The sequence below is a fragment of the Penicillium canescens genome, assembly GCF_028828765.1.
Source record: "Penicillium canescens strain IBT 15451 chromosome Unknown utg000005l_segment0_segment0, whole genome shotgun sequence".
Classification (NCBI taxonomy): Eukaryota; Fungi; Ascomycota; class Eurotiomycetes; order Eurotiales; family Aspergillaceae; genus Penicillium; species Penicillium canescens.
This window is the reverse complement of record NW_026703967.1, coordinates 748,526-765,644: the sequence shown is the minus strand read 5'-3', so window position 1 is coordinate 765,644 and position 17,119 is coordinate 748,526. Positions and strand designations below refer to the sequence as shown.

At 47.8% G+C, this 17,119-nt stretch overlaps 5 protein-coding genes across 5 annotated transcripts; 4 read left to right on the top strand and 1 right to left on the bottom strand.

Annotated features, from left to right (window-relative positions):
- Positions 1-3,052: 3,052 nt before the first annotated feature.
- On the top strand, positions 3,053-3,694 carry N7446_007908 (uncharacterized protein; the record flags this gene model as incomplete). Its single annotated transcript, XM_058516653.1, has 1 exon — positions 3,053-3,694. The coding sequence occupies one exon, from the start codon at positions 3,053-3,055 to the stop codon at positions 3,692-3,694; it is 642 nt and encodes a 213-aa protein (XP_058370299.1).
- Positions 3,695-7,545: 3,851 nt separating this feature from the next.
- N7446_007907 (uncharacterized protein) lies at positions 7,546-9,440 on the top strand (the record flags this gene model as incomplete). Its single annotated transcript, XM_058516652.1, has 4 exons — positions 7,546-7,823; positions 7,904-8,093; positions 8,155-8,283; positions 8,355-9,440. The coding sequence occupies 4 exons, from the start codon at positions 7,546-7,548 to the stop codon at positions 9,438-9,440; spliced, it is 1,683 nt and encodes a 560-aa protein (XP_058370298.1).
- Positions 9,441-11,255: 1,815 nt separating this feature from the next.
- On the top strand, positions 11,256-13,395 carry N7446_007906 (uncharacterized protein; the record flags this gene model as incomplete). Its single annotated transcript, XM_058516651.1, has 8 exons — positions 11,256-11,486; positions 11,573-11,797; positions 11,846-11,950; positions 12,003-12,422; positions 12,474-12,531; positions 12,581-12,862; positions 12,914-12,973; positions 13,022-13,395. The coding sequence occupies 8 exons, from the start codon at positions 11,256-11,258 to the stop codon at positions 13,393-13,395; spliced, it is 1,755 nt and encodes a 584-aa protein (XP_058370297.1).
- Positions 13,396-14,296: 901 nt separating this feature from the next.
- Positions 14,297-14,693, top strand: N7446_007905 (thioredoxin family protein; the record flags this gene model as incomplete). Its single annotated transcript, XM_058516650.1, has 2 exons — positions 14,297-14,328; positions 14,387-14,693. The coding sequence occupies 2 exons, from the start codon at positions 14,297-14,299 to the stop codon at positions 14,691-14,693; spliced, it is 339 nt and encodes a 112-aa protein (XP_058370296.1).
- A 2,019-nt stretch (positions 14,694-16,712) lies between these two features.
- Positions 16,713-16,970, bottom strand: N7446_007904 (uncharacterized protein; the record flags this gene model as incomplete). Its single annotated transcript, XM_058516649.1, has 1 exon — positions 16,713-16,970. The coding sequence occupies one exon, from the start codon at positions 16,968-16,970 to the stop codon at positions 16,713-16,715; it is 258 nt and encodes an 85-aa protein (XP_058370295.1).
- Positions 16,971-17,119: the final 149 nt, after the last annotated feature.

Genomic DNA, 17,119 nt, shown 5'->3' with positions numbered 1-17,119 from the left:
TTCGGAATTGTCTTATGGTCGTAGTCGTACGTACTAAGTTAGACTTGAAGTTTCCGGATATCAGCAGAGCTTAGCTCAAGATCAATTTTTGTCGCCGGTTACGCTGAAAGAGACACGCTGAGAACTACCGTCAGAAATGGATTTCAACGACAGTTTGCGACATGGAAGATTTCACATAAACTTGGCTTACTTATAGGATGTCGATAGGACCGAGGAATACTCGTTAATCATATCTGTGTACGCGCTTATGCTGATTAACCCATAATGGGGCACGTTACCCAATCTATTTTGATAATATATTGGTCCGTTCAAAAGATCAATTGAAATAGTGTGAATGGTTTATACAAGTAGGGCGACAACGCGCTGAAATCGCGTCGAAGCCAGGCGTCAAACAATGCCAGCCGCACCGAAATCAACGCCGCTGAATATGTTGAATATTCCCAACTGTCTCTTAATCCACACCACAAAAGACATTTCGATTATTCGAGACATGCACCTATCAGGAAGAAGGGCCACCTTTACCTTATCTTTCCGCTAGCCAACCAACGCAGACTGTACTTGGATCGGGGAAAACCAACTACATGTAGTCACTCATCTGACAAGAGCTTTTGTCACAGCTTTGGAGGATGCCGAGTATTCCCTGGTGTACCGAGCAGAAATTCTGGTGATGTTTCCATAGCAGCCATTGCTGAAAGCTACAGACCTGCCGGAGATGTTCGTTCTCCCCTACCAACCATGCGTTCGAGACTTGGAGCAAGCGACGATCTTTCTCCATGCGTACTTTACTGGCGTATTCCATCACGTAGCAATCCCACAAGCACTGATAAAGTTCCACGAGGTGTATAGCCTGAGAAGCTAGAGCTGGATCTGCGCGCAGCAATTGGTCTATCTCGTTTCGCAGCGAGTGAGCCTTGGTGACCGAGGATGACTGGATTTGCATTAGATCTGTCAGGAATGGAAGCACGGAAATGTAACCTTGATTTTTGTCAACTTGACAGGCACCCCGGGGCTCGTTCCCCGCCTGCTTCCGCTTTGCCTAGGAGGTCCAGACTCATCGGGATTTGTGAATTCACGTCTTCTTTTCACTGGCCGTCCTGACTCGGATTGAGTGACTGGTATATCCATGAGAGGAAGAGGCACTGTTACTTGAAATGAGACCAAACGTAGACAGCCAGCTTCGATCTCCAGACCTGCGTCTCTTTATAATCAGGATGGCGTGGCCTGGCCTCCTTCTTGTCTCGACATGATGTATAGGTGACCGGATCCACGCAGTAAAGAAATGTCATTCAACAGCCCAGCAAAGCACTCCTGAGAAATACCCAATCATCTCAATTCACCAGATAAAAATAGGGAATATACCATGCGTTGAGAAATAGACAGGGATAATGAGGGGGATGGAAAACAATTGACGTAAGCTGTAGGCAAAGGACCAACGGCTGGAATAGTGAATGCGAGGGATAAAACGGTCGTTGCAAATACGAAGCTTATACCATGTGTTACAGAAATATATGTCAAAATAGTCAAGTAATAGAGGTAGTAAAGAGTCCATGCTAACTCCATATCATAAAAGCTGCTGGAGCCCTCAGCCTTTCTCTATAGCACTACAACTTTAAAATACTGGCACCTAAAATAGACTCCATGTATACATATTTTGAATCATATGATCGTCCTGGGAACATCATTTGGAATGTTGCACTGAGACTAAGCCAGAATATTTGCCCATTTCTGTTGGCAATTTGGTATGGCTATTACGATTATTATCATAAACCGGTAGCTAATTAAACAGCTTTTTGTTCCTCCCATGGAGTTTGCAGCCCGACCATATGTGGCCAGCTGGCAACGGCCAGCCTATGACTGTCGCAATAGCAGTTATGGTGTGCTTTGTGTTTTTGTGCTCGTCCATGCCTTTCTTTAGTCGCCAGTGCCGAGTGCATCATAACTGCGAACTTAAGATAATGTTGAAGTATGTACTGCTCTCGATTGGATGGTTTACGGTGTACTATATAACTAATCCTACATGATGCTTAGTTCTTGTTATGATGCTAGCAAAATGGGCTATTTCAATATGTCCATATTCATGCTTTTTACTCCACCATCATCTTTGTTCGCTGCATTATGTGGTTGGATCTTGGCAATTGCTGTTATGTTAGGCTATATCATAATGCACTTTATCCTGGAGGATGAGTAAGAAGCTGATAGTCAATACAATTTGGTAAACCTTTTACTGTATAGACAAATATATCTGCCAAATCAGTGTAGTAGGCAGTCTTTAATGTAAATTGAAAAGGCGTATCATCCGTCGGTATTGAACTACATGCTGGAGCGAATTTATACTAACGCGTTGAAAAGTAGAGCTGGGGAAGAGCTACTGTAATCTGTTTTCGCATTCTATTGTATGATGCCTTCTATGTATTCTAGGTCTACAGATTTTGGACATCATATCAAAAGTAAGCCAATTGGCTAATTTACAAGCTAGTATGTTTCTGACAGCTTCCGAGCTTAATTTTAACCCAAAATAATAGCTGCAGTCAAAGCGGTGGGCTACTTAAGTATTGAGGGTGGCAATTACCGACGGTGTTCGTCAGCTTCGTACATAGTCTATTTAAACGGAAAAAAATTTCTCGATCGAGCTGCATCCATTATCTGATGGTTGAAATTTGATGGCATAGGTTCATGTGTCAGTTATTGATGGGTGTGAAATAGACCGAGGGTAAGCCTGTAAGCCCAAGAAAAGTTATCGCTGACCGCCACATAAATGATGCCCGCCCTGAATTGGGTACCTGTCTTCCAAGCGTGGCCAAATTCCGTGGTGACACCGGCCTACCACCCTCTCTTAGCCACCCACTAGAAGCGCCATTTTTTAATTATTACATGATGTTTACCCTGATCCACCATGATGCTTCCCTAACAAATTTGCGTTGATCAGGTCTTAGGGAGTATACATGGACTGGGGCGGCGTCCGATTCAACTGCCGCTTCGCTCTTGCTGCTCAACTTAAAGAAGGGGCTCCCCTCATGTCATCGCTCCAAACAGTAAATAATCAACAACCTACATGGCCGACTCAAGAGCCCAGGTGCTGCGCGACTTCGCAATTCTCACCATAATCAATGTCTTTGGGCTGTTTTACTTTTACCTTTCTGTGATTCATTTCTTGGTCTTCCATTTCCCCTCATCCCCAGGGGGGATTTTAGATTCACTGTCGGTGCTGGCCTTTTGCGCTGGTGTCATCCTCGTTTGGAGCTACTTTAGTCTTGATTTGGGCGACCACGATTCCTTCGGTAACTTTGCTTTCCGCACCAAGCCCTACTTCCAGCTCGGATATTTATCTGTCTTTACTGTCGTTGCTGTCGGGATTTTGGTGGATTTTGTGAACTGGGAACCTAGTATCTGTGCAGCGCGGTACAGATTTCCGTACAGCTGTGTCTCACTGGGCCTACTTTCGCTGACGCTGATACCAACCATTCATGCCCTGGCTGGGACGTTCCAAAGTCCGCCTGCATCGGCGGTACACTTTGGCAGAATTGCCATCTGGAATCCTTTTGGCGCTGTGTTTTATCTGCTTCGTCCGTTAGAAAGGTTTGGCGTGGTGACCGGGTGGCGGCCTAGTCTTTATGTGGTGCAACTTGTCCTGGCCTACAGCGCCGTCACTTATTCGAGGATTATTTTACGTGTGGTGCTTCAAAGCGCATCTTAGCCTTCATTGGGTTCTGGAGTAAGAGTGGCATCTGCAAACTAGGAAGATTGCTAACATCCTGAAGGCCTGGATGGACTGGTCGTTCGTTGGTATGCAGGCTACAAGAACATATATATTTCTTAATGTACATGTTGTGCACCACTTTTAGAGCCTCGCAGAGGCCTTCCGTGGTCAATAGCCCTTGTTGTTTTCATGTTACCCATATGGCGTGTGGCTTCGAAATCGTTGCGATGCCTCGGCGAAATCCAAGACAGCTTCCACTGTCTTGGTCCGTGAAGCACAGTTAATCTTATCTCTTCCCTCTTCACCCGGTCCTCCCAACAGGTTCGACATGCTGTTGAACGCGTTGCCAATCTTTCTTCGGAGTTCTTGTCGTAATTCTCTCAATCGCTGGCAATTCAACGACACGTGGTGGATGCTTTTCGGTTGGCCAGAGACAGGCGTCATCTCGGAATCAGAAAGCCCTGGCGTATGTTGATAGCCAGGCAGTGCCCAGTTCACAACTGCCTTAGTAAGTAGGCACGGTTTTTAGGTAGGGATCCGCGGAGCCCTCTAGTGTATTTGGCCGGCACTGTGTTATCGATCTGGCGCAGGTAGTTGCCAGTTCACGACGCTTTCCATTGGCCAGCAGATCGGCGGTGTCATTTTTCGGCATTGAGCAGTGTCCGGGTATCCACTATCGATGTGCCGCCGGTCTTTAACTGGAATGCTGCAGTCGCTGGTTGGTGAGTCGTATGTTGTTGTTTGTTCCTCCACCGTTCCTACACCGCGATGATATCCGCCGATAAGACTTTCTGTCCCTAAGAAACGTGGCCACCACAGATCACGACTTGTGTGCGTTATACTGAAGTATTTCGATCGACTTCATGGATGGATGGGTTCGTCATCGCTAGGTTCGCTAGCTTCGTACCACACACCATCAGCTGGGTCCTCATCTGTGGGTGCATCGGTCGTGATCGCGGGGGGATAGGATCTGACTGCACGAACTGCATTTGATTTTATTCGAGGGTAATGAGTTTCGGATATTCTGGGTTCTCTTGAGTCCAGATTCTCTAGACCAGGTTCTGGTGTAGTGTTGTCGTTGGTCGTTGCGACGTCGTTGGTGAACTAAGTGAGCTCTTCTTCAAGGCTATCCTCGTGGCGGATGTCATGAGGGGAACCCGTCTGAGAGGATTGGCTGTCGAAGCAGTTGCCATTGTCCGACTGTTCGTTCATATTATCCTCCGGTTCACCCACGCGGTGCGTCGAACCGGTATGCTCCTCGCGCAGCCCTCTGAGAGGCCATTTGGGACCTCGTCAATCGCTGATTTGGTGATACCATCGTGTTAGTTTGCCCCGGAGGCAGTTGCGCTTGGACTTTGGGTCTGGTTCTTGAGTCCTTTGGGCGACCCGGACCTCTTCTGGGTTTGGTGAATTTGATTATCTCCTCAATTGAAGTCCCTGGCTCAGTTGGTTCAGGTTCCAGGTCCATTGTAAGGCGCCGAGGGCTACGATACGTTAATCACGGGAAGCTCTATGCCTAGGTGTCTGTGGGACCTGATGGTCTAATCGAGGGTCTGGTGACGGCTCGCCATAGTTGGTAGGTAAGTGCGTTGTATAGGAAGGGTAATTTGAGAGGGAAGAAAATTTAAGCGGGAATAGGTGAACTAGGGAGGTATTACTGAAGACTATTCTAGACTAAGAAGGTAGTTGCAAAATGTAATAAGCCACAAACTAGGGGTGGAATTTCCACACTAACATTATCAATGCGTAGACCTGTGTAGATTTGGTGCGAAATTGAGGATCTCGAGCCTTGGGATGGGGATACAGAGTGAGCTAAGAGGGCTAGAGTGGGCTAGACTGTAACTGCACTTCCAGGCTACCAGAGTGCTTACTGCAAAGGATACAGAAGTAGCAGGCTGACGGCAGAAAATTGACTCGGGCGGTGCGAATGTCGGACGGCCTCAGCAAGCCGCGCCTATAATTTGCTGCGGCAGGCAAAACTCTCGATAAGGTGCTTCGGGTGGAGCAGGGGGTCAACCAGTGCCGACGATGCTGAGGTGTCGATATTTCCCGGACAGATGTCGCCCCCACCAATTTCACAGTGCAGCCATCCTTTGTGGCCATTCCAGAGGAAGCCGACTCGGGCGAATAGAAGATGGTGATTTCCTGTATCTCCGCAGAGTTGCGGGCTCATGTACCGCAGCTGTTGGCTAGGGGTTGCGATAGTAGAGTGGCTGAAGTCACATCAGAAGTGGGGATAGACTCCCTAAATGACAATTGAAGGTAGTTCCAAAAAATTGGAAAGCAGAAAAAGTTGCATTTAGCGCGATCAATTCATCTGGCTCGATTGTTGAGGGATACGTCGGAGTAGCCCAAGGATCCAGCTGCGCAGATTCCACATTCAGGCCAAAATCCACGCCCGCTATGTTTTCGCTGTGGTTCAGGGGAGGGGGAAAAACCAACGTGGAATCAAGAAAATGCCGAGAATCGCCAGATTATCGACTTCACGACTTCACTCTCCGTTGTCTCAACCATGCCACCGTAAATCGGCGGCTGAGTTCGGTGTCTACCACGAAGACAGAAGTCAAATCCCGCCACAAAAGTCAATTCCAGCTAGAACATACACGCCCCTAATGAATAGGCTACCAAAGCTGCTTCGGTTAAACTATTCATGTAATATCAACATGCCTAGTGCATGGGCCCCGCCCCGAAATGCTTCGAAAAGCTTGTCCGAGCTGATAAACAAAGTTCAGGCAACCATGCCGCGAAGCGCCATGTGGAGAGAAATCCGGCATCCCACGTACAACCCACACAGTTCAACATAACTAAGTATAGTCAAAGTTTGTCGAAGTGTTCCACGCGAGGATTTCATGTTCTTATGATTTTTGGGTTTAAAACTGCAACATGTTTCTGATCGGGGTTTTGTGGCGAGAACATGGTGCTTCCTCGTAAGGCGCCGCATGAAATGCGGGACATATTAGCACCGTTTATAACGCATGTCAGTAAGCCTTCTTATTGGCAGAAAGGCCCGAAGGATAAATACTAATGAAACGGCGAGGGCCATCCTACCAATAAGTTATGTATTGTCCAAGGTCAAATGCCCCTATTTCCTAGGAGGAGATAAAATCGCGCCAACGAAATACAGCGTACCAGTCGAACATCCCACTGCCGATCCCCTGAAGGCAAGACTCCCTTATCATTATCTCGACGCACGCCATGGAGAATAGGCGGTGCGGAAAACTCAAAAGATTTGGCATGGAACTTTTTGTGAGCAGGAAGGAATGAATGAGAACAATGGTTCAGCCGCCTGAGCATTTGTTTATAAATGTACCCCTCCTCGATCGTGGCTGCGCGCTACGGAGCGTGGAAGAAGAGTACTTTGATTCTTTGGTAAGGGATCCGAATACACGCGTGATCCTGGCCAACCAGACGTCTCCTCGGTGCGTCCAAGGAGTCTGGCCGCATCCGGAAGTATTTTGCGATACGCTACGTAAAAAGTAGTCTGAAAGTTACCCTAATGTGGGAATCCAACAGCAGGTCGACGACCACATACATTACGGTGGGCACTGGTTCGGGTTCGGGTCAAAAGCGCCCCCCTTGACTCACTCAAAACCCTTTATGGCCGGATTCCGTTAATCGGAGGAATAATTTTGACGCCGCGGCGTTCCGCAAGACCGTGTCTTTGCCACTCCGAGGTTGAATGAAGCCTTCGTTTTGGGTGCCACGGATCCCCGCATATATCCCCCGTCCCTGTGACAAGGTACTGGCAGTGTTTGCTTACTTTAAGAGCTTTCCCGCAAAACTCCTTGACAGTGAGCCTCATTTTCTGTTATCCTCGATTTCCTAAAATTGCACACCAAGGTTTTACCATGGCGGGCGGCTCAAAGAAACCAGTCAATATCTTCAGGTTGAAGAATCTACCTGAGCCACGAGAGGTCTTCAACTGGAGACTGTGGTTTGCCGTAATATCCTTCGGCCTCATGGGTGCAGCTCGTGGCGTTGATGAGGGTTTGATCTCAGGCGCCTTCAATTCTAAGGATTTCCAGAATACCATCCATTACAGCTCATACAGCCTGGTGGAACAGACAAATATCAAGGCCAATGTCTCCGCTATGGTTCAGATTGGCTCGGTCGGTGGTGCCCTCTTGTATGCTCCCATGCCATTTCATGATCATGACGCTTGCTCTGTCCCAGAGACTAACCACGTGTCCGCTGTTTCTGTTATAGCGCATTCCTAGTTTGTGATCGCATTGGCCGTCTCTGGGCGACCCGTCAACTGTGCGTTCTGTGGATTGTGGGTATTGCCATGTTTATGGGAGCAAATGGAAACTTAGGTGTTGTCTATGCCGGCCGATTTATTGCTGGCCTGGGTGTGGGGCAGACTGTCGTCGTTGCACCTGTCTACCTCGCTGAAATTGTAAGTTGATGGACTCTCAACATAGTGTCTCTTTTGCTTTGCTAATTACCTCCTACTCTAGGCCCCCGCATCCATTCGAGGTCTTTGTACTTGCGTCTTTACCGGTTTTGTGTACCTGGGAATCGTGCTTGCCTATTTTGCCAATTACGGCTGTCAGGTCAATATGGGCGATTCGACTCACAAACGATGGGTAAGGACTCGGTTGTGCCTGGTTAAAGCATTCATAATCAAATTGAGTAACCAGACTAACCTAACTCTTAGGAGGTACCTACTAGTCTTCACATCATGTTCGCCGGCATCATCTTTATCATGTCATTCTTCCAATATGAATCGCCTCGCTATCTTATCAAAGACGGTAAAGATGAGGCGGCATGCAAGACTCTTGCCCGCCTGCGCGGTCTTCCGGTTGATCACGAATATGTGGTCTCTGAAATCTCGGCTATTCAGATTGCACTGCAGACAGAAAAGGAGGCAACAATGGGAGCTGGCTGGTTTGGCATTCTCAAGGAGATATTCCTGGACACAAGTAACTTGTATCGACTCTATATCGCTTGCATGGGTCAGATTCTGTCTCAATGGTCCGGGGCTGGATCCATCACCCTCTACGCCCCTGATCTGTTTAAACTGCTCGGCGTTACTGGCTCCAATGAGTCGCTGCTAGTTACGGCCGTCTTTGGTATTGTCAAGCTGGCAGCAGCGGTCATCTGTGCTCTATTCCTTGTCGATGTCATCGGTCGTAAGCGCGCACTACTCGTCGGCATCACCCTGCAAGCCATCTCGATGATCTATACTGCCGCCTTCCTCACTGCTGTTCCCGAAATGGGCATAGTTAAAAAGTTTGTTCTGCCGGAGTCAAAGAAAGGCGCCAGTCGCGGTGCTATTGCCATGATTTTCATCTCCGGTTTTGGCTGGGCGCTCGGTTGGAACTCCATGCAATACTTGCTCACGGCCGAGCTATTTCCGCTGCGCATCCGTGCCTTGTCAACTTCACTGTCTATGACATTACACTTTGCCAATCAGTACGGTAGTTCACGAGCACTCCCAAACATGCTGCTGTCAACTGCCAATGGCGGCCTCACGCCTAAAGGTACTTTCTGGTTCTTTGCGGTAGTCACTGTCATTGGTGGTCTCTGGGTATGGTTCAGCTTGCCGGAGACCGCTGGACGGACACTGGAGAGCATGGATCGTCTGTTTCAGCTTCCTTGGTATAGGATCGGACTGCATGGCAATCAGGATGCCCAAGGCCGGGATGAGGTCATTTCAGAGAAGGAGAGGATGACTGAGGAAACGTACGCCACTGCGCAGCACGTCGAAGAAAAGACTGCAGACAGCTCCACCCGAGTCTAATTTACTTTTGTTTGTGGTTTGAGTACATTTCAGAGTTCGGAGGATTCCTGCAGTGTAGGTGGCCTTCAAGATTGATAGTTGGTTTGCTGAGCTGATGTGGATTATTGCACTGGAGGTAATTATAATTCCCTACATTATATAAATAATGCTTACATTCGAGAGATTGAACTTTTCATCATTGCCATCTCAACTATCTCCCTGCAGTCGACCGCGTGAACCACATGAAACACCCTAAGCTACTTCCGAACTCCCTATGTCAGACAGTACGTAATATTTAGATCGTGCGTTCCGAGATTGGCCGCTAAAGACTCATGCACTTTGTTTCTGAACGCGGAAGCAAACTTGCCGCCTGCCATTTTCTTTACCGGCAACTTGGATCTGGACAGCAAGACACGGCAGGACGGGTCATGACAGATAACCACCTAAGGCCCAAGAATCTTACGGATTGTGGCTGTGCCGTGTGGTGATCGATAAGGTCATTAGGGTGGATCAGCCCCAATCCGCTCGCTCGGTGTTCCAGGATGCGGCAAATACCAGGTTGGTCTTCAATTTGAGTTTATCACGTAGCCAGAAGTGGATACTGGGACGGTCCAATTTACCCAAGGTCTGTCTTCGTGCGAAAGGATTTGAATTTGCCAAGTAAAGTTCAACTGCCTCGTTAATTAAGATCATCATACCCGTGCCACAACGCCCCCACTGACCCAAGGAGGGGTTAGTGGGCACCGGTAGCATGATGATCCTATTCGAAACTTTTTATCTGATCCGAGAACCCTAGGAATGCCTCAGTGGGGTTGTTTCTGAGAAATCCTTCGTGGGTTGACGCATGGCTGTATTCTTCCGCAGCTTGGTGTAGCTTTTTCGATTTTCCTGGCTAACTACCTTTAATGTCCTTTATTGGAACCTCCAATCAAACATACAGCCTGATACCGGAAATGGCAAACTGATTTCAAAGTAATCTGGTATATTTTGTATAACTGTATTCTCAACTTCCCGCTATGCAGGTCACTGTCCACCCGCCTGATCGAAGATAACGAATAAGAGGCCACACGGATCAGAATGCTCCAATAGAAGGCAAAATTTGCTTGAGAGTGGAGTGTCTCGTCAATCCATTTACCAAAAGTGAGTATTTATTTGAACCCGGAGTGAATTTGAGTTTATGAAACTTGCCTTCTTTTACCGTTCTCCTGATGGCCTCCGTCTCTTCAACGCTAACATAGTCCCCTCAATCATTAGTATCACGGTAATCCCGCTTGTGGGACTAACTTGCTTATAGTTCCAACATCTTATTCCCGTGAGTCTTTCATTCGATTTCTCCCATGCCAGGTAATTTCCTGGCATTGGAAATTCCATAGATTTGGCTCACAGTTCAGAAACATGCTATCAAGGTTTTGTTCTAGAGGCGAAGGAATCCTGGTGTAGATGACGTTAAGAGTATATCGAGACTAATACCGCATCTATATGTTGCAGCAGAAAACATCCGGCAGTGTGGATATCGGAAAGACTAGAGTGAGAACGGACCGTGTCAAACGTTCAGATTCCATGGCTGAATACGAGGTGGGTATTAGTGAAGCAGCATGATTGGTTTATCTATAAATACCAAGAGCCTAGCGCCTCGGCAGTTGTCTAATTAGGAGTCAAGATTCACACGATGCAGATCAGATAAGATTGGATGACTGATTTATCGTCTGACTTGAAGATCTTTTTCTTCTTGGACTTTTTCACTTGGTATCCTTGGCCGAAGACTTTTCTTCTCAGCTCTAGCACTGAATTGTTTCTTTCTCAATTACTTCAGCTACGTGTGAGATTTGGTCTACGATGTCGCTCGTTACTGAGATCCCTGCCGGTCCCTCCTGCGGAGAGAAGAACAATGAATCTGCTGCGGTGCTTGACGATGTCAACTTACTCGGCAAGGGCAGCCCTGGTGTTCGTCGCATTGAAGTGATCACGTCGCATTTCCGAATGTTCGATCGAGTCTGCCTCTTCATTGCTATTTTCCTGATTGCTTATGTTTACGGTTTGGATGGAACAGTTCGCTACACATACCAGGTTCGTGATCTGGCACTTCACCTTGACATCGAAAAAGATGTCGAATGAATCTCAGGAAACATGCTAAGACAATTTATTGTCGGTAGGCTTATGCCACTCAGAGCTATGGTCAACACAGTTTGCTTGCTACCATCAATGTCTTGCGAGCCGTCATCGCTGCTGCCGCCCAGCCTACCGCGGCAAAAGTTGCCGATGTCTTCGGTAGAGCAGAGCTTATCGTTGTGTCGATCATCTTCTATACTGTGGGCACTGTTGTTGAAACCTGCGCGAAGAACGTGTCTGCCTTCGCCGCGGGCGCTGTGATATATCAGGTAATGATCCCGCTCATGCTCCGATGAGCCCCATCTAACAATTTACAGATTGGATATACCAGTATCATGCTTCTAGTCGAGGTCCTGATCGCTGACGTTACATCGTCTCGCTCTCGTCTCCTATTTTCCTACGTCCCGGCCCTGCCTTTCATCGTGAGTGATTAAACCTTTCAACACAACCCGACTTCATATTGATAGCATATAGATCAACACCTGGATCAGTGGTAACTTAACAGAGGCCGTTCTTAAGGTTACTACATGGCAGTGGGGAATCGGGATGTTCGCCATCATCTACCCTATGTGTGCTCTGCCTCTGCTAACGGTCCTCTTCGTGGTCCAGCGACGTTCAACGAAAGCCGGGGTGCTCGAGTCCTACAAGAGCTCTTTTGAGCTGCTGGGAGAAAAGCAGATGGTAGTGGAGCTCTTTTGGCATTTAGACGTTGTCGGTATCATTTTGATGATTGTCATGCTGGCTTGTATCCTTGTGCCATTTACCCTTGCTGGAGGCGTGACTGCACAGTGGAAGACTGCTAAGGTGATTGCGCCACTCGTTATTGGTTTCTTGTTGATTCCTGTCTGGGTTTACCGGGAGAGAACATGCAAGTACCCTATGGTGCCTTTCAAAGTAAGTCATTCTCCAATTATTATTTCCAACTGCCACTAACCACTTGTCCAGCTTCTTCAAGACCGTGCTGTCTGGGGTGCTCTTGGAATCCCTATTATGCTCAACACTGGTATGTCTGCCGATATCATCCGTTTGCCTCCTGTCTAATACTCTTCCAGCGTGGCACCTGCAAGGAGACTTCCTCTACACAGTCCTCTATGTCAGCTTCGATGAATCAATTCTCAGTGCGACTCGTATCACATCTCTTTACAGCTTTGTGTCCGTCATCACCGGTGTTATCCTTGGCTTCATCGTCATGAGGGTTCGCCAGTTGAAGCCGTTCATCGTGGCCGGAACACTCCTATTCATGGTTGCCTTCGGAATTCTGATTTACTACCGAGGTGGCGCTTCAAGCTCTAGTCAATCTGGCGTTATCGGTGCACAAGTCCTGCTGGGTATTGGTAAGTTATCACCTATTCATTTTAGATGTTGGACATGTCTAACAGGATTAGCCGGTGGAATGTTCCCCTACCCAGCGCAAGCCAGTATCCAGGTTGCTTCCAAGCATGAACGTGAGTTTCCTTGTTATCCAACTCTGGGAATCGCTCTAACAATTCTAGATCTCGCTGTGATTACCGGTCTCTACCTCGCCACCTATAACATCGGCAGCGCACTAGGCAACACAATCTCCGGCGCAATCTGGAACCAAGTCCTGCCCGGCGAACTCATTCGCAGACTCGGCAATGAGACACTGGCCGCCTATGTCTACGCTAAACCGCTCGTATTCGCGGCCGAAGCCCCTGTTGGCACGCCTGATCGGGATAACGTTATTCTTGCCTACCAACACACTCAGCGTCTGCTGTGTATCACTGGCATTTGTCTCACGGTGCCTTTGATTGCCTTCGCTCTGGTTATTCGTAACCCGACACTTACCAAGGAGCAGACTTTGGCGAAGGCGGAAGCTGAGAGCAGCGATTCTGAGTACTCTCCTTGAATAGGAGATTGACAACAACAGCTGAAACTGCGCGAGGGGACTTACAAACTGTATCTATGCGTGTTTTGGTTTGAACAGACCTAATCTGGCCCAAGTTACAAGTTTTACGATAACTATCTAGAATAAACAAGATTGAAACTACTATACAGGTTCTTTATCTCTCTCCACCGTAGCGGCCAGAGCTGACCTATTGTCCCGTCTCTGGATATATCTTCAAAGTGAAAGGACGACTTTTCATGCCGCAGCTACAGTATGCAAACCTCAGCTCGATCCTGTCTGAGACAGGACAGACATGAAATGTTATGTGAAACATCCAGATCCATGGACAAGGGCCAGATACGTGAGCGCAAAGAGCACGGAGCTCTTTGCCGACGCTTCTGCCCCTGGTCTTGACCACTGGAACATGTGAGTCACGAAATACCTCTCCGATCTATAAGCTAATGATGAGCATAAAGCCGTTGACAGCGCATCAGAATGAGCCACGATCCAGCATCCCCTCAGTGCTCTACCCAAAGCCATGGCTTACAGCCATTTCTGGTCCCGCCGCTTCGAATCATACAGCATGTCCTGGGTATGCAAATCAAGGCACCGAACCATCAGCATGGTGCGGACAGCCGATAGCGGAGCTCCTTGCGCAGGAATTTGAGACGTTCGTTCTTCCTGGTAAGGTGAGTAAGTTACCGCACCTCCTGCTGCGCAGAATCTAATTATTTGCGCCAAGGATTGTACCCCAACACACGAACACTGCTAATGTCCACATATCATGTAGAGCAATCACACTGTCACGTGGATAAAGTTTCGGTACAATTCAAAAAGAATTTGAAAAGTACTGTACTACAGTACCTACTGTTCACTATTTCCGCAGTCCCTGAGAGTGTTCTCCACCGTCGCGCCTATCAGCATGGCTAGCGGGTCTGTTGCTGAGCTCATGACGTACGTTGAGTACCTTTCCCTGAGACATAATGATTACGTTTAACTTAGTGTCCTCCAGGAACGAGGAGTATAAGCGAAAAGTCGAGCATTCGGTTGAGCCCGTTGTGGTCACTTTCCTTTCCTCTTTGGACGATAAGTGCAAGGCGGTCGCCTCGAAGATTGAGGAGCTAAGCAACGAGTTCACAACCGTCAAGTTCTACCAAGTCGACATCAGAAAGCATGCCATGCTCTCCAGTGCCCTTCTCGATTCGAAGTTGCCCTTTATCGTCTTTGTCAAAAGCGGCGCAGACATATTGACCCTAGGCTCCGATGTTTCCCTTCGAAGTATTCGGGAAGGCGTCGAAGCGCTTCGGACGGCATCTTAACGAAAATTATGAAAGTTATGTGCTTGGTTGCTACAGTACATCCTGGGAATATTGCGGCCACCCACACTTTTCGATTAATTCTCTTATCTCCAATGCCAAGAAGTTAAGATATATTAGGAGAGATGCCGGAATATCAATATTCCCGTCTCTGTGGCACTACCGTACTTTACTCTAACGCAGTACCGTATTACACGGGTTGATGTCATTCAGACAACATGCACATCAGTGGGTCGGGTAAAATAGTCGAGACGCTCTCATTTGTCCATGAAACGTCGACTGCTATTCACACAGCCACTCTTTGTTCGCGCTTTTTGTGTTCGAACATCTATCAACGGCGACCACCGTTGTAAGCGCACAGCAAATACAACCGTAATGATGGCTAATGACAATTGCCATTTAGGGGAAATCATTCCTCCATGGGGCTCTCTACCTATTGAACAATATCTGATTGTAGGATACACAAAACACAACCTGTCTATTCACGACCTATCATTCGCTAACAGCTCAACAGAGAAACTGGAATCACTCCGCGACCGATGCAGCAAGCCAGCAGCGGCAGCGACTAATTCATCTGTTTCTTGAACTTGATGAGATTCCCGAAGAGTATGTTTGCTTGGATGAGTTTCCCCGCGAATGCCAACGCCAGTGGAGATCAATACTATTCTTCAACCCTGGCGACCCGATAACGACCTTCGCCGAAAAGCATATTATATGTCCAAGGATGACGTGCTAGTTTTTCTTCGGACTCATTATGACCCAAACGACGATGACAAAATGAATGAATGGATCCATGAAACCGATCTGTTCGAGGATAATGCTTGGTGGGCATGTCTCAACAACCCGTACTTATTTAATTTCGGCCCAGACTGGCAGCAAGTGTACGAAATCATGCCCGAGGTCGCTGGCCCCGTTGATCACAGGCGACGTTCTGATGGTTCAGGCAAACCCCAATCCTTTCGAGCATCGCCCGAAAAGAATCGGGAAGGCCTCCATGAAAGGAGATGCGACCGGTCCAAGACGACTGTAGACTTGGCGAACCATCTACAGAACGTCAGCATAATGGTATATATTGTTATTGCGGATCAAGAGGCTTTTCAGACCGGACGGTTACGGCTGCTCTGTTTAGACGCTAAAAGAAACATTGTCCGAGAGGTCCGCGTTGATTGGAAGCCAGCTGGAATCATGCAACTTATTCGCCACTCGGACCCAATATTCAGACCTTGAGGCCGATCCGTTTTCTTAGAGAACTTTACCGTCAATGGGAGTTTGGAGCAGTTTCAGATTAATAGACAGCGAAATATTTTGCGGGCCACTACTTGGAAAGAATCTCTGTAGGCAACCAATAATTCCGCCGTAGATTGGAATGACAGCTTTCTGGAAAGCCACGTGGTGAGGATCAGAATGGGTGGGAAGTGGGGAAGTCTCTTCTGTTGGTCGCAATTTCCCGGATAACTCTACCGTCCACTTGATTCGAATCATCTGCATATCTTGCGGGGGAGCGGTGAGTTCTACTACCGCTCATGCCAAGCCTTTGGCGATTGGAATTTTTTATGGTGTTTTGACCATTTCTAGCATGCAGAATCTGCGCCTCCCATAGAGATTACATCATGCTCTATGATCCATATTCTGATACCCTCCGTTTATTTACTGACCTCTGCAACTCAAGTTTCGCTGTGCCACGATTTGTACGATTTTCAGTTTTTGGTGCAGCATATGAAACCCCAACGAGGTAAGGGCTGCCCGACAGTGTTTTATTCTTACTTTGCCCATAAATACCACATATTGAAATTGCCTAGAGTTTAGGTATACTGAGCTACAGCCTTTGAGAACTGGCGTTTCTTGGCAAGTATGGTTAGTCTAAATACCTGAGTGCGGATTCGGCCGTCGACAACATCTCCTCGAAAGCAGTGTCGTCTAAGCGCGAAATATGACCTGAGATATCAAAATCATCAACAACTACAGCAGAAGATATAGCATCAGTCAATCCACAAAACAGCACGTGATCGCTCCCTTCACTGTTTAACTGCGAAGACTGCTGGTTTCGCGGCTGTCCATATCCTGTTGCAGCGATGGCAAACCAGTGGCCCCATCTGATAGAGTCGGCTGCTGCTTCTGCGACTTATAACCATTACTTAGTGCCTGAGCAGTAGAATAGGGTACGCCGGTGAGATCAAGGTCTTTCCCAAGGGGAGGAGAATTATGTACCGGAAGACCATTCGGCAGAGCATTCTGGGAGTGTGCTTGTTGCTGCTCTTGGCAGAGTTCGAAGTCTGCCATCTTTGCGCAGCATATCTGAATAGACTGGTGAAATCGTCGTCATAGGCGATTGTGCCCGCCCTGTGCAATGAAGGTAGCATAGACGCTACTGAGAAAACTAGATCCCTGTATTCCGTCTGATAGGTGGCAATTTCGTTGTAGTTATTCGG